This window comes from Salvia miltiorrhiza, chromosome 3 (genome assembly GCF_028751815.1).
Source record: "Salvia miltiorrhiza cultivar Shanhuang (shh) chromosome 3, IMPLAD_Smil_shh, whole genome shotgun sequence".
NCBI classification, from domain to species: Eukaryota; Viridiplantae; Streptophyta; class Magnoliopsida; order Lamiales; family Lamiaceae; genus Salvia; species Salvia miltiorrhiza.
Window position 1 is genome coordinate 63,667,441 of NC_080389.1, and position 27,425 is coordinate 63,694,865.

Consider the following 27,425-nt stretch of genomic DNA (forward strand, 5'->3'; position numbering starts at 1 on the left):
CAATAAAAGTTGTGTATTTTTTTTATTGGATAATAATTTTACACTACAAATAATGGGCTCCGCACACCTTTACACACTTTTACACTACAATCTTATTCTCCTTAAATCCCGTGCCGAAAAGAAGCGCACTACTTTCGTTGGGACGGAGGAGTACTTATTATAGAGGTGGTCTTTAGTGCGATCGGGTGTATTGTACAATCAAATTGACTCGTACTCAGACCTGAATTCACATTCTGATCCAAACCCATTTTTTGATCAAAGTCGTATGAATGATACTATTCAATTATACAAATGACACTGCTTATAATTAACATTATTATGTTGTACAAATGACAATTGCGTATAAATGACAATATAATATTGTAAATGACACAGTATATAATTGATATTATTCAAAAATATAAATAACACACTATAAAATTATAAATGACACTATATTATTTTAAATGACACTATAATATTGAAAATAACACTATAATATTTTTAAAACGTTACAATATAATTTATATAATCGAATAATATCAATTATAGACGGTATCATTTGTATAACCGAATATTTTCATTTATAAGATTTGGGTCAAAATGAAATTTGGATCAAGATGCAAGTTAAGGTTTAGGTGCGTGTAGGAATGACAATAATATCCGTGGATTCGAGTATCCTGTGGCCCGTGGATGTCCGCTCCTTGGGGATGAAATTTCGGGAGCAGGTTCGAAGGCGAGCATGAAATTTATATCCGGGGCGAGTTTGAATGGGTTCGAGGGTATAGATAGCCGCCTCAAAATATGTTTCATACTACATTTCTTTTCTTTTTTACGTATTCACGTTGAAATATATTTGATATATAAAAAAAGTATCAAAATATGTTTCATACTACTATATTTCTTTTCTTTTTTATGTATTCACGTTGAAATATATTTGATATATAAAAAAGAAGTATTCACGTTGAAATATATTTGATATATAAAAAAGAAAATACCGTGCGTAGCCCAATTTATTTTAAATTTTTCATTTTGAATTATAAAGACAAAAAAAATTAAATTAATACCTTTTTCTAAATATGGATTATTATAAAACATACAATAAATCTATGTAGCCACATTGTGACCACCCACACACTACTATAATAAAAAAAATCTTGATTTATTTAATTTATTTTTTAAAATACAAATAGGATTTAGTTATTTTATTATATTCTCTACATTGTACTATTTTTTTAAAAAAAAATTGCATTTTTATTTTTAATTTATTTTTTAATAAAAATTAAAAATGTTATCGAAAAATTACAAAAAAATAACTACAATATAGAGAATATAATAAAATAACTAAATCTTATTTTCATTTTAAAAAATAAATTAAATAAATTAAATTATTTTCTATTTAGATAAATTATGAATGGCCAATGTCGGTATTTAGCATCACTCACAAAAACATAATTCAACTAATAAGTAAAATTTAATTTAGAAAGAAGTTTATCTAAAACTAAACTGGTGGAACAATTTAAAAGCCAAAACCCGTCGGCGCAAAAATCTAATTTTCACGCACAAAAAAACACACACAACACGCACTCAGACTGCAACCGAGCTGGGGAAAAAATGGCGTGTTTGCACGATCACAGCTGCGAAGAGCACGATTGCTCCACCGATTGGTCTCTCTACAAGCACATCGATCTCTCCAAGGTTCCTCTTTCTCTCTCTACATTAGGTTTAACTTTAAAATTCCTAATTTATTATGAACATGTGATACGAGACTCTGCTGTGCACCGTGTTATGTTTTATGCGGATTTTACTGTTTACGCGGAGAAATTTCGTTATTAGAAAAAAAAATTGTGTATTCTATGTGAATTTTTTGTTCGGTGATCTGCTAGAATTTACTATTTGTTGAGCAGCTTTCATTCTTATTTATTTAAATCTGAATGAATTTTACATCAGCATTTTATGGTGCCTGAAACTGAAAATTTGTGTTTCCGAAGGTATCTGCGTTGAATGAGGCTGTTTCTGGAAGTGTGAAGTCGGTGTTTCAAAGCTTGGGAGCAGCGTCTTAACTCTTCAGAGGTACTCCATGATTTGCTGAGTTTTGATTACTGATACATTTTCAATGAATTGAAGATATGAGTTCGTGTTTAATCGGTGAAATCTGATTGATATTTCGTTGTCATGTTCGTTTCCCCCTGGATTAGTAGCACGTAGTATGGGATTAACAAGTTTTTAGTTGCTATGGATTTGTTTGATTCGTATATTCAATAGTTTCTGTCTTTTAGTATTGAGTCATGTATATGGTAGGATGAAGGATTGGGGAGGGGCTATTCATATGTCGTATTTTCTGTTATTGATTGTGGATGTCGTGTTTGATAACTATGAATATGATTTACTTAAGCAACTTTGTCTTGAATGCCACAGGGTCACTTGGAAAGCAACGAAGGAGATCCCGAGTTGATAGTCTTTATTCCGTGAGTATCAGACTTTCCCTGTGTCGATGGACAGCGGTGCATGTCTTGTTATGTTTTTTGTGAAAGAAATTGGTCGACAGGGCTGATAAGAATTGAGGAATAACTTGTATTTTCATAGTGGAAGTTCAAGCTTGGCTTATTAAATCTTATTGAGTGTTATTGATGTTCTCAATGGATGATCTAATCTGATTGTTTCTCATTTAGCCATATGATTTTATTGAAATTTGCTTATATGTATTTGGTTAATGTATAGATTTACCTCAGATGTTAAGCTAAAGAGCATTTCAATTGTTGGGGGTGGTGATGGAACGAGTCCTGTGAAGATGAGAGCGTGAGTTCTAGTAACTTATGTCTCTTTCAATTTGCTGGAATAGTATAAGTGTATTACATAGCTGAATATTGTTAATTTATCGGTATCACCATATCTTGCTACCTATTCTTTTTGTTGCCTGAATGATTATATTCTGCTTCAATCCAGGTTCATCAATCGAGAGGGTATCGACTTTTCAGATGCGCAGAACATGCAAGCTGTGCAGGTATGCTGTTATATTAGCTATTTGGTGAGATTGTATATTTTGTATTTGTAATTCTACTATTGAATTATTTGATCATCTTAGGAGTGGGAATTGGCAGGAGAATTTACAAGGAGTTTTGGAGTACCAGACAAGGTGAAGTTTCCTGTCCTAAATTATACTTTTAGCACCATGTGCATGTCGTATCGGATTCAACTGCAGTTTTTTTCTCGAAGATTTATAAGTAGCTCTCTTTATCAGTCTTGAATTTATGACTCTCTAATATAATATCAACAGGTATTCGAGATTCCAGAGCGTTGGGAACCTCACTTTGCATTTCCCGGATAATTTTGGTGGCGATACAACTCAAATACACTACATTGGGTTGAAAGGAGAAGCTACTCAGGTATTGTGGTAGCAAAATTTGATTCCGCTCTTCGTTTCTCTTTCACGTGATCTAATATCAACTCCGTGCAGCTGAAAAGGGATGTTGTTGCAACAATAGTCTATGAAATCACACCAAATCCTTCGGATCACAAGTGAGTTCTCGATCCCCCAAAACAATAACACGAATCAAAACTGAAGTATTGGGCACATATAAAATGGATTATAGTTCCATGATAGTTTTCCAGATGAATCATACTTTCTCAAAATTAGTTAGTAGCATTGTTTACCCGTGCACGTATCGAAATCCATTGCTTACACTTTTCAAAATGTCGATCTGTTGTGCAGAACACGAGCTGATACCGGCGGTGGCCTTTCACACGTGGAGTGAGACTCCTCAAGTTGGCATAACTGCAACTTATGATATTTATGGCTTTGCTGTAAATCTCAATCTTCATGAGATGTAGGTCAGTCTAACTCGAAAATGGCTAGTTTGTTTCACAGAGAAGTTCAAATGTTACACTCTTTTCCACCATAGAAATGCTGCACTTTCTTAGACTTCAGTTTCTTGACAACTTCCCTTTTAAGTTTCTCTCGCAATACTCAACTTTCTGAATGTCCAAATCGGCTTAATTATTTCTACTTCTTATCGAGAGATGAGATTTGTGATATTTGTTTTTATCCAATTTTAAAAAAGAAGGTGAAAAGTACTCCGTCTCGCCTCACTTGGTCTGCTTTTCTTTTCGGTTTGTCCCATTTTGACAAAAAGAAGGGCTACTATATTACACAAACAAGTGTATCCATAGCGCTTTATACACAAATAACAATTATTTTTAAATAATTGTGTCGACAATAACTATGCCAAGTGAATGGGAAGGCTGGGAGTATCATTTTCTACAATAGAACAATTATTTGTTGTTAATTTTCTCTAACTATCATTTATAAAACAAATGAGCATTCAATGTGTATGTGTTTTTTTGGGTAAATTAGTAATTAAATTTAAAGATCGCGTTGTGAGAAATTTTTGACTTCATACATTAATAATTATTCTATCACTACACCAATATACAAACACTTTAATCGAAAAATTAAATGAATTAAAACATTTTAATCGACAAATGAAAGCTATTCGCGCGGAGTATTAAAGCTATGTATCCAACTTCACATATTTATCTTGAAATTTGATTTCATTTTATAGAAATAAGTCACAGATAATCTGCAATTATTATAAACATAGCCACGCTCCGATGAGCTTCCCGACAGTGGTGACGAGGAAGACGAAGGCGATCCTCGCCCACGTCTGGAGCTTCCCTGTATTCAAACTCCACAAATTGACTGGCAAATCCTTAATGTACGATTCATTCGTTGTTATCTTTACTCACTTCTATATTTCCGCGTTCATCTCGTGTTCTTGTTACTTTCTGTTATTACTGTTTTTTTGGGGCACAACACTAGCTAGTGAAACTATTCCCTCAAAAAAAAAAAAAAAAAAAAACTTCAATGCAGCCACCGTGTCCTTTTAATTCAAAGTGACGCATAATAGAGGAATAAGCAGTTATCTATGTTGGATTTTATAACTTGTTGAATATGAGTTGTTGAAAGCGATTTAGCGCCAAACCGCGGCTTCAATTTCCGGTCGAAGCGGCTATTTCTGTCATGGAACAGATTCTGCTGTCGCGGGCATTATACAAGGGGGTTATTGCCGAAAAATACATGTAGTTTGTCAATTTTCTGGTTTATAACATGACTTTATAATTTGACCAGAAAATACATCAATTTTCTGACAAGAAAATACACTGACAAGAAAATACACCAAATTTCTATTTATTCTCAATTATAATCGCAATTTTCTGTGTTTGATTTTAGTGCTAAGCCATAATCGTGGAAGAATCATGGAAACACATTGTAGAATTTTGTTTGTTTGTTGATGATTAAAGAAACATTGAAACATGACTACTTACAAATGACAGCATTTGAAATCATCTGCTCTATACATCTGTACAAAATATGACTACATGATTGAGAATTCCTCTTGGAGCCCATCCAGCTCACCCTTGAGGCTGTGCTGCTGTATGACGAAAACAGAGGCCGTGACGGAGAAATCCGAGGCGGAGAGGATGTCTCCGATGGGGCCGAGCTCCGGGCACTCCTCCCAGTCGTTCATCCCGACCGTGAGGAGCGAGTTCACCCGCCCGCCCCGCCCCACGATGAAGAGGCCGTGCTGCGCCTCGAGCGACCTCAGCGTGGAGAAGGTCTGCCCCGAGTTGGTCAGGTACTTCTCCATGTAGGCCACATGCCCCCCGGCGACGTGCCTGTCGTAGAAGTCTGCGAAGCACTCATCGTCGACTTTCATCTCCTCCTGATGCTCGAGCGTGTTGGCCCTCGCCATGGTCACCAGCGACGACACGCTGTCCCCGGCCGGCTCCAGCAGGAACCGGATCACCGTCAGCTTCACCCCCGGGTGGCACGCCACCCTCCCCGCGAAGGCCAGCGCCTCCCGGTCGTCCTTGCCACCGATGAAGATCACCGCCGCGTAGAGGGATATGGCGGTCCTCGACAGCACCGTCGCCCCCAGCCCCCGGTCGACTAGAATCCCGACGGAGCACGGGGCGTGGCGAAGGATCTGTCAAGAGGTAAGTCTGCTTGATTCTTGAACATGTCTATGATGTTTAGGCTGCGTTTACTTTGATGGATAAATTTATCCATGAAAAATGATGGATAACACAAATTTATACCTTTAAATGTCTTTTTCCTTTTCCAATATTTGACACAAAAAGAGATGCTCACCATTTTTCCTTCCTTATTTTCACTTTAAGGATTGATAATATTTTCACTTCAAGGAATGAGACATTTAAAGGCATAAATTTGTGTTATCCATCATTTTCAATAGATAAATTTATACATCAAAGTAAACGCAGTGTTAGAGATAAATGGGAACTTAACATTACATATACCTTGCGATTGACATGCCTAAAGCCAACATGGCCAAGATTGAGCCTTCCACCGGGCTCTTGCTGCTTGTGAAAGGGCAAAACTATGAGTGAAATTGATAGATCCTCTGCTAAGATGCACACATCTTGGTGCATGTTGCTGAGCGTTGAGAGCGCCAGCATCCGGTGCGTTGTGATCCCGTCCCCGTCCTCTCCGTCCAGGTAAGAATTGACGCCGTTGGTGATCTGCTCCCGCATCTCCACCACCTTCGGATCGGTGACCGTGACCGCGTCCATGCCCTCGTTGTGCGCCAGCGTCGCCGCGATCCGGTCCGTCAGCTCCACCATGTCCGTCAGGTGGACCACGATCCCCGGGTCCGACGGGCCCCGCGAGATCGCCATCAGGTTCGCGGCCCCGCCCGCGTGCTGCGCGCCGTGGAGGCACACCAGCATCCGGAGCTCGCTCGACGGGCTCACCCACTGCAGCGCCATCCGCTGCGTCGGGGCGTGCCGCCTCGCCCGCTGGATGATGCTCGACACGACCAGCGGCGCGTAGATGATGGTCAGGAGCGTCGCGAACACCAGGGCGAGGCTCGTCGAGACGCTCGTGTAGTTCATCTGCAACCACCACCACCATCATCATCAAGAAAAAAAAATGGGATATTGGCCATAAATACACCAGCTTTGAATCAATTCTGGTTTTTAACATAAACTTAAAAAAGTGTCGAAAAATACACAAATTTATTATTGGTGTATTTTCTGACACTTTTTAAAATTCGCGTTAAAAATCAGAATTGATCCAAAGTCGGTGTATTTGTGCGCCAATAACCAAAAAAAAGCCCGGGATTTTTGGACTAAACAGAGTATGATAACTTTTACTCACAGTTGAGGCCATGATGGCTAAGTAGACATGGAAATGGCCCTTGATGTTGAGCAGCAGTCCTGTGGCTAAGGAGTCTTGCCAGTGGAACCCTAGCATCAGCCCCGACAGCCACGCTCCGATGAGCTTCCCGACGGTGGCGATGAGGAAGACGAAGGCGATCCTCGCCCACGTCTGGAGCTTCCCTGCTTGGAACTGCCTGAACTGCGCCTCCGTACCGACCCAGAAGAAGAAGAGAGGGTAAAAAATTGCATTGAAGAAATAGTTTATCTGAATGATCATCATCTTGGCTATCCTCCCGTCTCTCGGCATGAAAACTCCGGCGAGAAACGAGCTCAGAATCTTGTTGTACTTGACGCACAGCGGCGAGAAGCTGCAGATCATGACGACGTAAGCCACCGCGAGAACCAGGTGGGAGCACTTCATGGGCTTCCCCTCCGGGTTCTCGCGGTTGACCCAGTTCATGATCAGCGGCGTCACCTTCGCCGCCACCAGCATCTCGAACGCCACGAGCGACACCATGGAGACGACGGTCTTGACGCTCCTGTAGTAGAAGCCGTCGAGGGGGTCGAAGACGACGAAGCCGATGCAGATGAGGAGGGTGGCGACGAGGTCGGTGTGGACGCCCGCGGAGACGACGAACCGGCCGATGTCGGACTTGCCGATCTTGAGGTCGGTGATGAGGCGGGTGAGGAGTGGGCTGGCCGTGCCGGAGACGATGACGGAGAGGCAGAGGTTGAAGGGCACGCTCGCGGCCTCCGGGATGTCGAGGAAGGGCGTGAGGAACGAGGCCATGACGAAGGTGGTCAGGACGCCGGAGTAGGCCACCTTCGCCTCGGGGAGGTGGATCTCGAGGAAGATGTTGGGGTCCACCTCGAGACCCACCACGAACATGTGGAGCACCATCGCGACCTCGACCACGTACTCGATCGTGTTGCGGATGCCCTCTGCCTTCGTGTGCTTCCGTATCATTGGGAGATTGCTCAAGAACAGCCCCACCTGCACGGGGCAGATTTAATTAAGTAAGTATCACCGTGCATCTCTCTGAGAGATCAAGGGAGGGGATGAGAGGGGGACAGAGACTATGCATTCGGAGAAGATCCGGGGCTGGGAGAGGCGGCGGAGGAAGATGTGGAGGAAGTTGCAGAGGAAGACGATGAAGAAGAATCCGAGCATGTAGACGGCGACGGTGGCCAGCCGGAAAGTCATGCTGCCGTTTGTGCAGAGCGCTGCGTTTGTCATGTTTCTCCAATTTCCGATATCCATTTTGTTTTAATTTTTTTGAGGAAGATTTGTGATATGATTTCGATCGGAAACTGTGGTGGTTGAATATGTGAAATTCAAGAATCTATGATTTCTTTCTATTGAGGGATTATTGTGATTTTTTGTGAAAGAAAAAAGGAAGAAAAAAAAAATCTGAGTTTTGTGAAGAGAGTTTGATTTATAACTTACTACGTGGAATGAGGTGTTCTTGTGGTTAGGAAAAGACTTGAAGAATCCATGCATGCATGCAGAATTTGGTCAAACAAAATAGCTAAAAGAAAAATAAGTAATTACTCTCTTAATATGTATATAAAATTGCTCCAAAATAACTATATAGATCATTGAAATTTTGTATACTAATTTCTAGAGGAAATGCATAATATAAATCTTAATTACAATATTTAGTAATTTGATAATAGAGTAAATTAACTACTATAGTGTCACATTCATATTATAAATTAATATATTAAATTATTGAAAATTTTTACTCTCATACCATAATTTATTTATAAAGTAAATAATTTAATACATCTAACCAAATATTATTTTCACAAACTAAAGCATGCTACTTGGACTAGGCTTAAACTATTTAAATAAGATCTTTCATCTAGTAGAGGAATACTTAATCCATTTTTTGTAATAAAAATAAGGATTAAATCATGTTTTGTGCTCTTAATTTTTAACCTTTATTCAAAATTCTCTAATTAATGTTTGGAAATATTTGATTTAACGTTTCTATTTTATTTTTGTAAATTAGAGTTTATTATAAATATATTAATAATTTTTTAACATCTGATTTCAATTTTTTAAATTACTAATAATTAATTACTAGAATATCGAATTTTCATTATTGGAATATTAGTAATTTTTTTAACTTCAAATTTCAGGTAGCTGGAAAACGACTTAAGGCGGCGTTTGGTTTCTTTCGAAAATCCGTAAATTTGGATTTGGTCGAAGAAATTATGGAGTATTTATACTTCACTATTTAGCAGCTCAGAGCTAAACACGTAGTAGTCATTTTCACCCAACTTTTTACTATATTTTTATGATTATTCAAATTCAAACAAGAGTTGACATTTCTCCTCCTCTCTACCTAATCAAATTGAAGAATCTCGCAAAAACCCCATTGAACTTTCAATCTACAATTAGCAAAAGTATTCTCATACCTGCGATCAATTGCGCGCATAAACACAGATTGTTTCTCTACGAATCTAGAATTTGGAGTGGAATTCGTACGTGATGGAAGCTGTTGCTGCAGGCTCGCGGATTCTTCCCCAAATCAGTCTTAATCAGAATTCTGAATCGTGAGCTTTGATTTTTTTTGTTTTCACTTGCTTTTTTATGTGTGATTGGTTGCTCGTGTTTGCTATAAATTTAGGATTCTGCCTTTTCATGGTGATGATTGGATCACGTGATTATTTTCATTTTTTTTTTTAATGGTGCTGAATGATGATGATCATGCTGTATGAATAGGTTTTGGAGATTTAATTTGATTGTAATTTTAGCTTTTTTGGAGTAAAGGTCTAGCTATGTTTAGCGAGAGAAAATATATATGTGTGTAAGTGAGGGTTGATATATATTGAAAATATTAAAATTTTAAACTGAATATAGTGTTGAACATGATCTGAAATTTATAAGTCTTTCTAAGCAGATTATATGTATGGATTTGGGATATATGGCATGAATGCTAAATAAATTCTTGGTGGAAATGTTGGATATGAAAGAGAGGTATAAGTTTGATCGCTTTATCCATTTTTCAGGTTGCACCATCATGTTAAATTGACTCCATCTTTCGTCGACACGACCAAACTTTCTGTGGATCGGTGTTCTAGTTCCAACGCCACGAAAAATTCTGTTTCCGGAGGTTGGTCTTTGAGACTTCCGGTGCAGAGGAAGGGCGTTGTTGGAAGAACACTTTGCTCGACTGGGGTATGCACGTATCCTGGAGGTGCCATTGAGTCACATTCTCACACTGCTGAGGAAAGATAGGAGTTCTGCTTCTGAATCTTGGAGGCCCCGACACTCTAAACGATGTTCAGCCTTTCTTGTTCAATTTGTTTGCTGACCCTGTATGGTTTATGTCAAAACTATGTGGTTTTACTGGTTGATTTGATAGTTTTTCAGATTGGTGATTCTGTTTTAGTTCCCCCGTTGCAGGATATTATTCGTCTTCCCAGGTTGTTCCGGTTCCTTCAACGCCCTTTGGCACAATTGATTTCAGTGTTGAGAGCTCCTAAGAGCAAAGAAGGTTATGCTTCCATTGGTGGAGGTTCACCTTTGCGCAAGATCACAGACGAGCAGGTATCAAGGGCCACGAACAAAGTTTCTTCTTGCTTTTATTGATTGGATTTTGGTGTTTTTTGGGGTGAACAGCATTTAAAAAGTTGTTTAATTCCTCTTTTCTAGGCAAGTGCATTGAAATCGGCTCTTGAAGCTAAGGAAGTTTCCGCAGATGTCTATGTAGCAATGCGATACTGGCACCCGTTCACAGAGGAAGCAGTTCATCAGGCAAGTCACACAAATGAAATACTTGGGCTTTTATTAGATGCTAATGAAACCCAAGAGAAATCTTTTCATAAGTTTATTGAAGCAAAATAATCACATTCATTTGCCTAAGTAGTTTGGAACGTCTAGTATTTCGAATTTCTGGCGTGATTGAACGTTTTGTTTTCTCACAGATTAAGAGAGATAGGATTACAAGGCTTGTCGTATTGCCACTGTATCCCCAATACTCTATTTCAACAACCGGATCAAGCGTCCGTGTTCTTCAAGAAATGTTTAGGTAATATGTCGGTGCACTTCATTTATATCTTTTATCGAATAATGAATGTGCTTCCAATTTTGTTTCCTCCTCTTGTGTCTTATCAGACATGATACGCACTTGTCAAGATTACCTGTTGCCATCATACAGTCGTGGTATCGGCGACAAGGTTATATCAAGTCTATGGCTGACTTAATCGAGAAGGAGTTGCAAAATTTCTCGAACCCTGAGGAGGTGGATGGCACATCTTTGCTGTAAAAATTGATAGAGTTAAATTTGAGCGATGTGGTTCTATCATGATAGAGATAATAATTTTTCTGTTGAAATTCCAGGTGATGATATTTTTCAGCGCCCACGGAGTTCCCTGTCAGCTATGTTGAGAATGCCGGTGATCCATACCGAGACCAGATGGAAGAGTGTATCTTCCTAATAATGCAAGAGCTCAAGTTAAGAGGAACTGGAAATGATCATACTTTGGCTTACCAGGTTCGTTGCAATTACTTCATATGATATACACGGAATTCTGGTTGAGCAATCTGTGCAATGGAACTCTGCATAACTTATCGACATTCTGTTCCAGAGCCGAGTGGGACCTGTGCAGTGGTTAAAGCCATACACTGATGAAGTTCTCGTGACTCGGCAGTGTAAAGTCTTCTCGCAGTTCCAGTGAGGTATCTCTCTCTCACTCTCCCACTCTCTCTCAAATTGGTTAAAAAGATAAACACAGTCTTGCTGGTAGTGGCGGTCCAGGGGGGCTTCAGCCCCTCCAATTTTGAGTTTTTTTTTTTTAATTATAGATAATATTTTATATTTGTTTTATATCTATAATATGTGTATATAAAAAAAATACAGAAAAATATAGTAATACATATGATAGTATCCAACTATCCATATTAATTGCTACACATCAGTGTTACATTTATAGTATTATTTTTATATTTTTTCTTCTTAGTTAATTTTAATGTTAATTGAGTCATTCTAAGGTAAAAGTAAAATCTAACACAATAAATATTATTGTGTAGAATTGAACATTTTTTTTAAGAAAAGATAAAAGTACTTTTATATGATTACTGATGTAATTATTGAATTGCGAAATACTTATTAATAAGTGATGTTGAAACAGTATGAAATGGTACGGAGCTCAAAAAATTTGCTCGGGATCCGCCCGAACCCTAAAATTTTCAGCACCGATCAATAGATTCAGCCCCCCAACTTGAATCCTGGTCCGTAACTGCTGGTAGATAATTCTTGACACGCACATCCATGTAATTCAAATCTCAGGGACGGAGGGAGGGGATGGGTCCCTTTGAGATTTTAGAAAATGATAGGGGTATATATATATACATTTCATCTTTAAACCTTCGAAACTTTGACTTAAAAACCTAAAGAAAACTAGGTAGATGTATTATAGTCATAGAATTATACATATTACTATCTAAGATGACTATTCGTTGGACCCCCTGAAAAATACTTTCTCGTTCCATCACTGCTTCATCTAATCTAATGGCTACGCCGTCAACTTTCAGTTTTGTGAGCGAGCACATAGAAACTCTTGAAGAGATTGACATGGAGTACAAAGAATTGGCTCTTGAATCGGGCATTGAGAACTGGGGCCGCGTCCCTGCTCTCAACTGTACGTCATCCTTCATCACTGATCTGGCGGACTGCAGTAATCGAAGCACTGCCCTCTGCTATGGCTATATCCGGCTCCAACACCACCACCTCAAACAGAGCTGAAAATGATTTTGTGGCATATGCCTAGCAAAATGATCTTTGGTTCAATCTTTGCGTTCCTTCTGCTGTTATCGCCTAAACTGATGTCTGCATTCAGGAGTTACGTTCTTTAGACGACTCGTATCAACTATAAACGAGCGACTTTGGGCGCCGGGGGGATCGTTCCACTATCAAGGTTGCCCTTTGAATGACCCTGTGGATCTTTTTTTCCCATATAGCATAGAATAGGTTATAACTTTGAAGTTTCTTGTTTTGTTTACCTTTTTCTTATAGTTAATGATATATTCTAACTTTAACCAGTTCGGTTTTGCATTTTAATTTGTTTTGCAAGACAAAATTAGAATAAATTAGTTTTCTCGTTGCAATTCACAGCTTTCTATTTGCTTGATACGTAAGCCCCGTTCCATAACAAGTGTCTACTTTTCCTTTATGAATTATATATATGCTGCAAAACTATGACTTTTAAGTTTTGAAAAAAAGAATTGTGTCGTCTTAGAAAATCCTTAGCATATATATTGTCGAAAAGTACAATGTAGAATTCATTTAAGCAGTTTTTAACAGATTTGAAAAACCAAGGTTGGAATAAAAAACAAAACAAGAATGTGCATGTGTGCCTCTGCAAACAAATAATATTTGAGAAAGAAGCCAAAATGCGAAATCTCAAACCACCAACAACAGAAAAACAAAAACAAGAAAGCATCTAGTTGTTGTACACTAGAAACCTAGTTAGATACGAGCATGACAAACAGAATACATTACTCATCAACTCAACTCGGGGGCGATGCTTTCGCAGCCCCGGTTGATTGGGCCGCTTGAGGCGGGGTGGCATCATAAGCACTACCGTATTGCGAGGGCTGCTGTTGGCCGTAGCCAGGTTGAGCTGCTGCTGCTGCTGCTGCTGCCCCGTAAGGCGGGGCTCCATATGCTGCTGCTGGGTAACCGGACGATGGAGGTCTCTGAGCACCTGAATCTGCGTGAGCATAGCCGGCCTGGGCAGGTGGAGGCTGAGAACGAGGATAGCCGGGCTGACCGTATGAACCACCTTGTGCGCTTGGTGATTGCTGGGGTTGTGCATATGCAGCGGCAGGCTGGCTGCCAGGTTTTTGTGACGGGGGAGGTGTCGCGTAATTTCCGTAGGGTGGTTGGCTCCCATAGCCACCCTGTGCCCCGTAACCGGGCTGGCTGGAAGCTTGATGCGGGTAATTTGGGTTCGGGCTGGGTTGACCACCAGCGTTGTACGACTGCGCAGAAGCAGGGGCTTGATTGGGGTCGCCTTGTGATCCGTACGAAGGAGTGTGACCATCGGGTGTTGGATATGCAGAGTTGTAGCCTTGCTGCTGTTGATCGTATCCGGCACTAGGATTCTGCTGGCCGTAACCGGATTGAGCTGCACCAGCATGATAACCACCATAACCATCATGGCCGTAGCCGCCTTGTCCTTGACTGTAACCGTAGCCCGAAGCATCAGTCGGAGCAGTAGGGCCCCCATGAGCTTGCTGTTGCTGGGAAGGTGCCTGTTGGTTGTAATAATCATAGCCACCTCCCTGAGCAGATTGCTGATTTTGAGGAGCAGTTGATGATTGATCCCAGCCGGCTCCGTACCCACCGGATGTGGGTTGAGGAGGATAACCAGAGTAAGGTGGTTGAGTCATGCCGTATTGTGGTGGACCAGGGTATGCACCTGGCTGGACATAGCCATAACCGGGTTGTTGCCCAGGTGGGCCCGGCTGCGCCCAGTTAGTAGGTGGCCTAGCTTGATAACCTTGCTGTGAATATCCTCCAGACATCGATTGGCCTCTCATGCGGTTCTGCACAAAATTGTTATGACAAATGAACCTAGAACTGATTGTTGCATCGGGACTAGCAACAATATATAGATAAAAAGAACATATTATAACTCAAAATGATAAGCAGAGACACCAAGTAATGTATCAACTTATATAAAAGATTCAACAACATATACAAGTATATAACCTCATATACTGAGCACTACACTCATAGAGAGTTGCATGAAGACAAAGATTAGACGCCTACATACCGTACTTGTTGAGTCGTATTATTGGATAACTCCTGCGGAAGCCCATCCTCTCCCTATTCGAAGTGAATGGGTACAACAAAAATAGCAAATACTATACATCTATAGAAGAAGAGGACTACAGGTGCACAACAAAATCCAGTATATACAAGGAAAACTTCACCTAAATAATATAGGATAACTCGTTAAGTTACTAGGTGAGGAATCATTACAGAAATACAGATATTCCTAAAACCAGAAGCTAAAAAATGTGATAAGACTCGAAGGCTTTGATCAAAAACTATATAGAACCAAGATTGGAGAAATGGCAAGATATAAGGTAGCATTATTTTCAACTTCACCTCAAGTCCAATAAGCAAAAGACCTCGAGGTAAGGGATTTAAATAAGAACAATATAACAAACAGATAATAGTAGCAAATTCACAGACCCACAATCTCATGTCATACTGTTCCTTTCAACTTATGATTTTGAATAGTTTCTTCAAACTAAATCCCGAGAATCCTTAAAAGCAAAGGGAGATCATAATAAGACGAAGGGACGACAGAATATTAAGTCAGTAAATGTTTTGCCATAGTCGAGTCTCACAAGTATCATATGGCAAAAAACCAGTTACTCCAATGGCACTTAAGAGCTACATGACCAGATATAATTTCATTTAACATTTATCTGATGTCTCCACAGTAACCAAACACCAAGCTTCTATAGAGAACGGATCCTCTCAAACGTAAGTAGGCAATTTAAATCAGAATGGGGTTAATATCATACCAGAACATGTTGAGGGAACACCAACATGAAATGAGCTCATGTTGGTGTCACCAAAATTGTCCAACAACCTCTAACCTCTACAACTGTCCCCATTAAGAGAATCAATTAAAAGATAAAATCTGAGCCAGCACGTGTAAGGGGTGACAACCTGAATATTAATAGTTTAACCATCCAAATATAGTTGATTACTAAAAATTTATACATCCCTAATTTTACAATAAACTTAATATGCTGATTAGTTACCTTAATGGAGAGGAACCGTGCAAAACCTGCCTCATAGAAACCAGAAATATAACTGAAGGCATACAGAAGATATTGCAATTTATCTCAAACATATTCAGCTGGAGATATGACCAGAAATATAATTGAAGGTTGGAAAGAATTACAGGATTAATCTGCTGCTTACAAGTCGGATACATTTTAATTTTTTAATTGATAATGAAAGTAATAGTAGGATAATACCTTGATTAGGAACACAGTGACGAAGAAAATAAATACGAAAGTCCAAATAATTGTGAATTGACAGCAAGCTTTAACTCAATAATAAAACCAAGAAAATTAAATCTCAACAAATACAAGAAGAATGCAATCATATAGAAAATCAACATAATATCATATTAAACATTACGAAATTGGGTGACATGTTAATGTATAAAGGCAGAAACAAAAGACTGGCATATGGAAGTATAAAAAGATATTTTCCATACATAAACACAACAAAAAAAAGTCACAAAAGAACTTATAAATGACAACCATTGAACAAACCTCACTGGTGACTTCTTCAATCAACTGTTTTGCTGCTTCAATTTGTTCACTAGTTCCATCAATTTGCACTGTCCTCTCCTTTGACATATCACCAGGGGGCAGATGCAGAGGTATAACCTGTAGCATATGAGTAAGTATCTTTGCATTGAGATGATGAATTCATGCAGTACGCTGCAGTTTTCATGAAAATCAACATAATGTATTTTGTAAAAAAAATTCAGGCCACCCTACCTGGATACGGGCCCCTGTTTGAGCTTGCATACTTTTTATAGTTTCGCCTCCTTTACCAATAACAAGTCCCACCTGAAAATTTATCCATTGTAAGGAAACTATGAGCTAAATAATCATAAGAGCCAATAGACAACATCTAGCATACTTTATTATTAGGGATCATCATAACAAATTGATCGGCCCCAGATTGCTGCCCAGTCAACCGTCGGGAAACTATGCCAGAACCACCTGCATCAGCCTGTCCCATTGAAAAGCAAACTGTTACTACAGAGAATTCATCAAAGAAATTTCTCAAATTTCCACAACTACAGAGCTGACTATCAAACCAAATTAACATCTACAAGTGGCAGTCAAAATAAACATCCTAGAGAAGGGCAACAAACACACAACATAACAGGTATTGAAGGTATTGCTAACATGCATAATACCTCGTTAAGAACATCATTGATCAATTGCTCAGCTTTGGCTATCTGATCCGGAGTTCCCATAAGCTCAACTGCTCTTGAAGTAGAGTTTGGGTCTGCATCCATGTCTCTGGTGACCTGAATCTTAGCTCCTGACTGTAGTTGGAGGTACTTGATAGTCTCGCCACCTTTGCCAATTATCACGCCAACCCTTCCATTTGGAATATCGATTTTCTTGCTTGGACCTGGGTAGCCATATGAAGCACTTTGTGCTGGACCACCAAGACCTAAACCCGGATGCTTATGGCTAACACCTAAAACCAAAGAACATGACACAGTTATCCTCTTCTCCGTCCATTCAGAAAATCCCAATCAATAACTATATATTTGTAATATGTTGAGCAACAAGAATTACCAAGAAAAAAGTACAGCTAATATCACCGTTATAAACTTAAGAAAATCTGCAACAATGCCAACAAATATTTTGGAACTCGGTAATCACCATAAGTTTCAAGCACTATAAGCTCAATCAAACGGAGTGTTCATCAAAATTACGAATACCAAAGACCTACGAGAGCAATTAGAGGTGAACTGAAGAGAAAATGCGAGTGATAGGCTTATTTCAAAAGAAGCCCCAACCTGTATCAACAGCATCATAACCACCGCCGGCACCAGCCCCGTTCTCAACTCTCGCTCTCTTCGAAGGATCAGCGTTGTTCAGAAGCCTCGCAGCAATCTCCTGCGCCTTCTGCTTAGCCAGCTCGATCTCGTTCAAGGGCGGCGGAACGTTGTTGTACGAAGGCGGAGGTGCGGCGGAATCGGGCGGCGACGAGAACCCCGTCGACCTGCGCCCCACAGCTGGCGGCGAATCATCGTACTTGCGCTTGTTCGATTCGCCTCCTGCAGCGTAGACCGCCTCATCTGCCATTTCTGCCGGAAAATACAGGAAATTGCGCACGGGAAGAGGAGATGGAAAAACCCTAGATTTTGCAGATGAGAGAGAATTAAGGATGAGGTATTTATATGGGCATGGCCCACTCCAGATTTTTTACGAGGGGTCTACGAGTAAATACGATGGAAATATAATGTACACAAAAAGATTTTGTCGAATTTACATGTTGACCCCTTAAATTTTCTTATTTATTCAAACGTCAATCTATATGCGCTAGGGCCGTAAATGAACAAAGCTAATCGCAAGCTATTCGAGATTCGGCTCGAAAAAAATTCGTTCGGAGCTCGATTCGATAATAAACGAGTCGAGCTCGAGCTTGATTACAAGCTCGAGATTTTTATCGAGTCTGACAGTGCTCGGCTCGTTAAGCTCGCGAACATGTTCGGATTTGATTGTTAGCAAACATGTTCGCAAGCCTGTTCACGAACCTTCAGTCGAGCCTTCAATCGAGTTAATGCACGAACTTTAAACGAGTCGAACTTGAGCTCGAATAACATATTAATTAATAAAATTTTCTTATATTTATAACAAATTCGAGCTTGAACATCATATATACGAACATCTAACGAGTCGAGCTCGAGCTCAAACTCGAATTCGACCTTATCGAGCATCACCCGAGCTGAACTCGAATTGAGCTCGAGCTTGGTAAGTGGGTGACGAGCTGAGCTCGATCATCAAGATAAAAGCTCGAATAGAGCTCGAACACCCGAATATTTAAACGAGTCGAACTCGAGCATGCTAGTATTCGGCTCAATTCGTTTACAGCCCTAATGTTGGCAGTTGTACTTACTTGAAATTGAATTGTCCTGAGGTTATCAGAGACCAAATTGATCCGAAATTATTTGAGATTACTTTTGTCATAAAAAATATGTTAAAGATATATAAACCATGATTAACCATATATAACATCATCTCGAGATTAAGTATAAATTGTATTTATCCAACCGAATAAGACATGTCTAACCCTACAAATCGAACACCACCTACATGTGTGTTTCGATATCAAAATTTATTTTGACTACAAATGAAAACAATTAAATTTAATCTATGTTATGTAAAACTAACACGATATCATATTATTATGCTAATTATGTATTTTCCCCAATCTATGTAGTATATGTGTATTCCAAAAATAAAAGGTTCAAATACTCGCTTAACAAGTGAATTTCTTCTCATTAAAAAAAATTATATTTGACATTTCACATATTCCTCTTTGAGACATGATAGATTCATGCTTTTACATTGAACTCTAGAAAAACATCATCTCTCTTGTAAATACGATGTTTGCAATATGAAAGAAACAATATTATAGTTGTCCAATTATAATTTTTTCGATAATAATAATGTACAAAGGCTAATATCATGTGAAGCATGTGCAAACTATAAAACGATGTATTAAATAGAGACGCACATATAAAAAATAATTTGTGACGCTTATTAGAAATTCTTTAGGTCACAATTTTGTTCCAATATGTTTCCAACTTTGTAATCATCTTTGTTTCGCTAATGATCATGCAAACAACACATGTTTTTCTCATTCATCACATTCACTCCTCAATACATTATCCGTAACTAAAGCTAACTTGTTTTTTTTTTTTTTGAGGGAAAAGAGGAGCATATTATAAACTCATATCTGAAGCAACAATATCAAGAAGCCAACTTGGAAAGTCGGCCTTCCAGATAATTACATCAGAAGCAGACAAAGAAAAACGGGCAAGCTCGTGAGCTGCACGATTAGCTTCACGACGAGCGTGAAAGAAATCCAGAACAAAGGACTGACGTGCATAAGTAAAGGCCTCATAGAGATCATCACAAAGTGAGTCCGACCCGTGATATACTTGGTATAAACAAGTACACTCCATCATATATTATCCATATTCTCAACTATTTGACTCGTTAATTATGGAGTATAACTTAAATGGTGCAAAAAAAAATTGAAACTACATTATAAGAAACCATCAATCCGCCCATCAACACCCAATATTTACAATGAAAAAAAAAAACAATGTTATAATCCGAAAATATATTTTATCAATAACAATACACAACAGTTAGTATTAAGTCAAACTCATGTCAAATATATAATTATGTGTTCAATATAACACAATAATCCCTAATACATTACTCATAACTCAACAAATAAATTATAGTAATGTATAGATCAAAATGAATAATTTTGGTTCAACAATACATTAGTAATTTCCACGTCTTATCCAAACTTTCATAGGTCCATGTCACCTTTTTCAATTATCAAAATTCAAAATTCATAACAATATTGAAAATATAATGTTAATGCTATTTTATAGAAGTAAAATCCTAAGACTATGTTTATCAATGACCCCTAACAACCCAATCTTTCAATAAAAAAATTATTTTTCTTTCTTCCATATATACAATCCATAATTTAATTAAATTCTACAACTTTTATACTTTATCAATAACCTACTACAACCTAAATACATTTTCCTTTTCTATTATTTGTTGTCATATTTTTTAATTATAAAATGCAAAATGGCATTATCTCATTTGCTTGAAAAAAGGTGGATGAAGGTTCTAAAAATATTTCATAACCGATTGTTAAGTTTGTCAATATTTTATTACTTTTTTGATTTAATTTTTTTATCTTTAAAATCTTATTACTAACATTTTCCCCTTACTTAGCAAAGACACCTATGGTTCTCAAAAAAGAAAAAAAAAAGAAAAAAAAAAGACACATTTTTTCTCTCTTTTCGACCCTTTAAAAATGAGTTAATTGTTTCTTGCATCAAATTGAAATCGGTTTCAAAAATTCTTCTGCCAAAAACCACCAAATTCAAAAAATTGATCCGTTAATACAGAACCCCGAACTTCCCTCTCTCCCTCCCTTTTTCTTAGGGTTTTAACACTCTCTTTCAAGACTAAAAACCCCAAGAAAAATCCCTAATTCCCAATTCCTACTTCGAAATCTCGATCGTAATTCCGGAATTTTACGTTTAATGCGTACATTGTCTGCGAATTTCCGCCAGTATGAACTCCCTGAAGCAAAATCAGGAGTCCATGTTGCGAGAATCGATCAAGCACTTCTTAACTTCATACCACAGCGGCAGCTCGGATTACTCCTCTTTCGAGTTGATTTTCTTCCGTTTGATCCAGACCATGCTCGATCCCCCGCTTGAAATCACTTGGTTCTACGCCGCGGTCACATTCCACACCGCGAAGCGGAACAGCCCTGCCTCTAGGGTGCTGATAGCTAAGGATTTGTTGAATTTACTCGTTTCGTGCTCTAATTTGAGCAGCGCGTCGAAGAAGATCGCGCTGCTGGCCCCTGTTGTATATGATCTGTACAGTATTGTGTGTGATGCTAGGATGATTGAGCTGCATGAGCGGATTGAGGTTGGGAAATTGGTGGAGAATGTGGTTGGTTACGTGATGGTATCTGCTGGGGTTTATGATTACGGGAATGAGGACGTCGAGTGTGATAGTGCCGTGGTGTGTTTCGAGGATTTGATCCGGGTTTGGACTACTGATCGAGGTGGGGGGAGTTGCAACTTTGTTGAAACTCTGAGGTTGTTCTTCCCCCTTTTGAGTGATGGAACTTGGAAGAAGATGAATGCTGGTTGTGGGATGCGGCAATTGGTTGGGGTCGTTCTGTTGGAAGTGTTCTTTCTCAGGCTGTACGTGAGTTTTAGTTCCAGGATGTGTACAGAGGATGTCCTGAAGGATATGCGAGATCAGGCAGTTCAAACCATCAAGGGGTTCCGGAACAACTACTTTTTAGGTGATAATTCTTCTTAACACGATCTACTACGCTCATTGATGTTAGCAACTATACGAGCAGCAGATAAACTTCTCAAGCTATATTGATATTACGCTTCTTGTAGTTTATATATAACTCCTTAAGGTGCACTGTTGGTTCTGGACAATTTTAATTTTTCGAAGTATTTAAGTAGAAATCTACTTTGACATCTTGATGGTGTCTCAAATAAGTAAGCCCTAGAGTTTTTGGTATAACAGCCTAACTTTCAGCTGCACAAGCAAGAATAGGACTATAGGAGTAAGCAACATGGTATGGAATGTGGAAAACTGTAAAGAAACTGTGAGCTTGTCTATCATCTTATGGCTAGGTGCTATGGTCATGTTTCAGAGCATCTTAGTCCTAAGAAGTGCTCAGAAGCATTTCCAGTTTTGTTATAAATGCATTTTAGGATCCGTTCACTTCCATTAAAAAAATAACTGCAAAGCGCATTTGAACTTATCCAGAATACACTTTAAGATAAGTAATATAATCTACAAGCCCTTTCTGAATTTGGCTACTAACTCATAGCATTTATTGATATGGGTTTTGTCTGAAAGGCCATTAAAAATGGGGTCTGAGACATACTCTTGTGGGTTAAATCTTCATACGATGAAGTAACCTTGAAAACTTCAAGTACTAGATTTTGCATTTGGACCAGGCTAGGAATTCCATAGAAACTCCACCGAAAATCCTGTTTTTAACGTGGTAGGTTAGGAACGAACCAAGGAATTGTGTAAGATTAGCGATGTGGTATCTTTAATGTTGCGACCTGTCGAACGGAATGGGAACCTACTGCAGTATAAAGATGTGAAATTACTGATATGCCCCTGGTTAGTAAGCCTATATAGAGCTATATGAAATTTCAAGGCTGACATAACATAAATTGTTTAATTAAAACACGCATTTGGCATCATAGAGTAATGATTGAAGAGCATATATGATTCAAAGATTAATGTCAAAGTTCAACCATATTGCCAAGTATGGGTCGTTGATTAAAATGCATCTAAGATTCTAAATGGTGACATGTTAATGCGTGGAATTCGTATCCTGTATGTTGATTCTCAACGGAGTTTAATCAACAATAGGTATAACAAAATCATAGACTTTGTTATGTATCTAATCAGCTGAAATAACTATTCTCCCATGGCGAACAATTATAGAAAAATAGGCAAGTGTAATCATTTATCATTTTCATAGCAAATAATTTTGCTTACTTATGTATGATATTGGATGTGCTGGTATCTATGTTTCCAAAACTGCCAATCTATTTGCTTTCTATACCACTGCATTTAATGCAGCAATCCAATTACTGAAATCTCTGTGGTTTCAGAAATTTTGAGTTGGATTCCAGATAGTCTTGATATTATGGCGCTTTTAAAGATTAGGTGAACTTTTTGAAACCGGCTTCCAAAATTTACTTTGTGATTGCTTACGAGGGAGATTAGGTCGTCAACAAATACGAGGCAAACCCTACACGGCGGCTTTCACACACAATTTTATTGAGCTATCGTTCATTCTGATTAGAACAGGCCTAGAACACCCACATTGAACATGGATGCACCAGTCTTGAATCTGATGGATTATCAGAGCCGAGTGGCAACTTATGATGATTTACTCAGAAGTTCAATCCATTATTTCTTAGTCGAGTATCCCAAAAGTGTATCAAATATCTGCAATTTGGTTTCACTGTATCGTAAGTTGATTGAAGACTTAAAAGATCCGCCTCTTGGAATTGTTTGGTTTTATGGTGCTGTTGTATTTCACAGCTATAGACCAAGCAGTCTGCCGCCCCCAGGAAAACTATTGGTTGCTGAGGACTTGCTGGAATTGGTAAATGAATGCTCAAGTTTGTGCAGCGTGTTAAGGAAGGTTGCTGTCATTGCTCCTGTTGTTTATCTTCTGTATCACCTAGAATTTGATTTTTCGGCCAGGGATCCATCCCTCAGAGAAGAGATTGGGATTGCTGTAGAGGGAATAGTAAATTATATTAGCATTTGTTGTTCTCAGTATTTGGATGAGGGAGGTCAGGGGTCAGAATATTTAGGGGGTTATATATTGGATTTAATAAGGATTTGGATGGCGGATCCGGTCAGGGACAGCGGCAAAATCAATATTTGGGCATCTTTCTTTCCTACCCTGGGTAATGAATTTCAACCGGAAGTTACTGTCTGCTTAGGGTACCTGGCTGGGGTTGTCATGAATGAGACTCTATTGTTAAGGTTGCGTCTGAAAATCTCTCCTGGATTTGATAAAGAAGACTTGCAGAGAAATATGTTAAATGTGGCTATTCAGACAATAAAGGGTTTTCAGAATTTCTATTTTCTAGGTGAGAGTGTCTTTTATTTTGCTGTTTTATTGGCGTTTTGGAGTCAAAGCTTAGATACCCTTGGTTTTAGTTGGTTTAGATGGTAATCCTTGCCTTTCCTATTCAGTTTGTTTCCCTTGCACTTTTGTTGAGTTTCACAGGACATAAATTTCACATTTTGTAGATCTCAGTTGGTTTTTGGTGATTGGATGCGCATTATTGTCCATGAGATTATGTGGAATAACTTTTGCAGATTCTTTCCATTTCTTCAGATTCAGCGTCTGGAAATGGAAATTTCTGGTTTGAAGTGGATTGTTTAAAATTTATCAATTAAGATCTGGGGATTGATTATGTTTCTATGTGCAATTTTTTTACTTCTCGATAACAAGTATCAATGCTATAGCTTGACCTAATTTTCAGCTTCTTTTGCCGCCTATTAGCTCACACATAAAAGTTAAGAGTCCTTTGTTTTTTCACTTGGACCATACATATGTCAAAATCTATAACTTGCACTCTCTATGCTTCTAGAATTTTGTAAAATATTAGCTCAAACCCTAAGGGGGCGTTTACTTTGAAAGATTAGCCTTGATAGATAAAAATAGTAAGGCTAATCCCTTGTTTACTTTGTTGGATTGAAACTTTGGGATATCCCAAGGCCCTTGATTATTTTTATCATTTAAGCTTTGATTCTTATCCCATTAAAAGGGTGGGATTGGAGTAATCCTACTCTTGAGGATAAAAATACTCAATCATCCATTTATCAATCATGCAAACTAAACGTCCCTAAAGGGATAGCTTAATTTAGAAAACCAATCTAAATGGTGCTTGAAGATAATGTTCAAGTCATATAGACATAATTCATTTACTAGCATATTCTTTGTACGTTACTTTAAGCTTCTGGATAAAACAAAAGATGAGTTGTGGTTTCGTCAAGTTATGTTATTCTTCTGCATCATCAGGCAATCCAAACACGGTGCTACTTTTCTTGATTATTTAAAGGATCAGGTTTCTAAACATGCTTGCAAGATGTCAAGTTACATATTCGGATATATCTGTCAATATTCCTGTCATGACAGTCCTTGTTTCACATGTTTGTACAATTTTACTCTAATGTGCTGACGGTGTGTTGCTCCTCACCAGATATGCTCCTCAAAATGCTGTCAGGACCCAGCTTGCCTATTGCAGCCTCAATGGTACTTCTATGCATTATTTCAACTATTAGAACTTGTATTGCTGTACGTGTAAAATCATTCGAGACGAATAGTTTCTTACTTTTTCAGCAGCCGAGTTCTTACAGGGATATATTTGTCTATGATTGTGTTACAGCATACATAGCTAAGCAGTAACTAACATAAAATCTCTCTACTCGGTGAAACTAATTCTATAATTGCTGCAGAGCTATGAAGATGCGATTCTTATGCATAAAGTGTTGTATGATGCTGTTATTTTGGTTGACTATTCATTTTATTCTGGGAGATGGGTCCAGTCATCTGCCAGTCAATTGAAAAAGCTCGCTCTGGCATGGGTGTTGGCTGCTGATCACGCCATTCAGTTTGCTAGGTAACGGACTAGTGCTTTTGTGACTTTTGTCCATTACTTATACATAGTATACATACAGTATTAGTATATTATTGCTGATAAAACGATACCTGTAAATTTTGCTGAGGACAGGGCTGCAACAGATCAATCTCGGGCCATTTCTTACCTTAATGCTTTCAAAGAATGTCAATTGGTGGCTGAGTTAATTAAGTGGCTCTGTAACCAAGCTGGAATTGTGGACCAAAATACCATACCTGATGTCACCAATCCCAGAGCTCTAATCCGTGAGTCGTTACATCGCTTATACCTCTTGCTGTTATACTTCAGCTACGCTTTCTGAGGTTTATCCTTTGTAATTTTATCATTTGGAGCTCACTAATACAAATGAAAATTTCAGTTTCTTTGGTGGTTAAATTGAAAAGAGTTGAAGCTGCCAGCATAATCTTCTTAGTTCTAGGCAGTTCTTGCAATATTTCAACTTTGATATTTGATGTGTAACTGTGAGTTACTATATGCAGAGTGGCTATTGGTCCTTGATGGTCAGGGGATTGAAGTATTCGATCATAGCATGTCGATGCTCCATGCGAAAGCTGTAGCACGCATATCGGAAGTGGAGAGTGAGCCACCTGATCTTACACTCCGTACAGGTAATCTCAACGACAACATCATTGATCTCACCCAGAGTGATGAAAGCGAGGACAGAGAAATGGACGATCAGCCCAACAACGGTGCTCTAGGGGGTCTCTGCTTGACAAGGGCAAGAAATGGCACTGGCAGAAAACGCAAAGAGGCTCGGAGTGGTTTACAAGAACCGCAGGTGAAGCAGGTCAAGCTCGATCATCTTGGAAGTGCTGTTGGGGACAAGTTCTTGTCTCTATCCAGTGGTGGTGCCTTGGTTAGCAACGTCGCCTCCGATGATGACATGGACCTCGTAGGATGAGTTGCCGTGCATGATGGAGGATCGGGCCTTGTTCGTTGCAGTCCAAGTGTCGGCCTCCTACGGGTGCTTCTTCGGCAGGTGATGTGAAAACACAGTCATTGCAATGACAGGGACCTTTTGCTTAGATTACTTTATGTATTCCATAAATGCATGAAACTTGACATGATGCTTTATGCCATATCGAACCTGCCTAATTTCCTCCTGCATTAGTGGTTTTGCATGAATTGCTTCATCTCTGTTTATGTTTATTTATTTGATTTTATTTTGCTTTCTTATTGTGATTATATGTGAGAGCTGCTCATGCTCTTATTTGGTGGATGAATGATGTGTTTTGGAAAAAAAAATACACACACATTTGTGTATGTGTGTGTTTCTAAAAGCAGAATGGATTTGGTGCCACGAGGCACAACTTCATGTGTGTATGTGTGCGTTTTATTGGGTGAAAAGAGAAATAAATTATGGCATGAGAGAGAGAGAGAGCTATGTGGCCTTGGATCGTGAAATCACACCTACCTCTATTTGTGTGTGCACTCATTCAATCTTAACTATGTATTGATTGCTGCTTCACAAAAAAAAAAAAAAACTATGTATTGATTGCTCTCTACTCTTAACTTTTTTAATATTAGTATTACTATCTCATATACTAGGACTTTACTCCCACACACTTGAAAACGTTGTCTAACTCAATGTTTGAAAAATTTAAGGATTTTGTTTGAAAGTTTTGAGTCTTGCAAATATGACCATATAATGAAGTTTTATTACAATGCTATGGTATCACTAGATTTGAATTTGAGTCAACTTG

At 38.6% G+C, this 27,425-nt stretch overlaps 6 protein-coding genes across 6 annotated transcripts; 4 read left to right on the forward strand and 2 right to left on the reverse strand.

Annotated features, from left to right (window-relative positions):
• Nucleotides 1–1,477: 1,477 nt before the first annotated feature.
• LOC131015449 (uncharacterized) lies at nt 1,478–3,906 on the forward strand. Its single transcript, XM_057943862.1, is given in 11 exon segments — nt 1,478–1,677; nt 1,971–2,015; nt 2,017–2,052; nt 2,398–2,447; nt 2,701–2,778; nt 2,926–2,983; nt 3,065–3,079; nt 3,081–3,115; nt 3,257–3,365; nt 3,437–3,498; nt 3,692–3,906. Coding segments are annotated over 11 exon segments (615 nt in total). The 5' UTR covers nt 1,478–1,593; the 3' UTR covers nt 3,735–3,906.
• Nucleotides 3,907–5,191: 1,285 nt separating this feature from the next.
• Nucleotides 5,192–8,674, reverse strand: LOC131015332 (cation/H(+) antiporter 28). The gene is made up of 4 exons (XM_057943689.1): nt 8,237–8,674; nt 7,157–8,152; nt 6,298–6,891; nt 5,192–5,966 (listed from the first exon to the last, which is right to left on the reverse strand). The coding sequence occupies exons 1-4, from the start codon at nt 8,417–8,419 to the stop codon at nt 5,355–5,357; spliced, it is 2,385 nt and encodes a 794-aa protein (XP_057799672.1). The 5' UTR covers nt 8,420–8,674; the 3' UTR covers nt 5,192–5,354.
• Nucleotides 8,675–9,422: 748 nt separating this feature from the next.
• LOC131015380 (ferrochelatase-2, chloroplastic) lies at nt 9,423–13,276 on the forward strand. Its single transcript, XM_057943760.1, is given in 14 exon segments — nt 9,423–9,720; nt 10,177–10,394; nt 10,397–10,485; nt 10,574–10,717; nt 10,823–10,924; nt 11,095–11,198; nt 11,285–11,411; nt 11,510–11,539; nt 11,541–11,663; nt 11,758–11,809; nt 11,812–11,848; nt 12,704–12,842; nt 12,844–12,936; nt 12,938–13,276. Coding segments are annotated over 14 exon segments (1,410 nt in total). The 5' UTR covers nt 9,423–9,655; the 3' UTR covers nt 13,025–13,276.
• Nucleotides 13,277–13,562: 286 nt separating this feature from the next.
• On the reverse strand, nt 13,563–18,158 carry LOC131015349 (uncharacterized). Its single transcript, XM_057943723.1, has 6 exons — nt 17,752–18,158; nt 17,137–17,426; nt 16,854–16,946; nt 16,709–16,780; nt 16,478–16,594; nt 13,563–14,719 (listed from the first exon to the last, which is right to left on the reverse strand). Exons 1-6 carry the CDS (start codon nt 18,038–18,040, stop codon nt 13,679–13,681), a joined length of 1,902 nt encoding a protein of 633 aa, XP_057799706.1. The 5' UTR covers nt 18,041–18,158; the 3' UTR covers nt 13,563–13,678.
• A 2,677-nt stretch (nt 18,159–20,835) lies between these two features.
• Nucleotides 20,836–26,855, forward strand: LOC131015368 (uncharacterized). The gene is made up of 5 exons (XM_057943748.1): nt 20,836–21,821; nt 25,285–25,337; nt 25,541–25,704; nt 25,816–25,967; nt 26,202–26,855. Exons 1-5 carry the CDS (start codon nt 21,071–21,073, stop codon nt 26,621–26,623), a joined length of 1,542 nt encoding a protein of 513 aa, XP_057799731.1. The 5' UTR covers nt 20,836–21,070; the 3' UTR covers nt 26,624–26,855.
• On the forward strand, nt 21,835–25,278 carry LOC131015429 (uncharacterized). Its single transcript, XM_057943828.1, has one exon. The coding sequence runs from the start codon at nt 23,391–23,393 to the stop codon at nt 24,249–24,251; it is 861 nt and encodes a 286-aa protein (XP_057799811.1). The 5' UTR covers nt 21,835–23,390; the 3' UTR covers nt 24,252–25,278.
• Nucleotides 26,856–27,425: the final 570 nt, after the last annotated feature.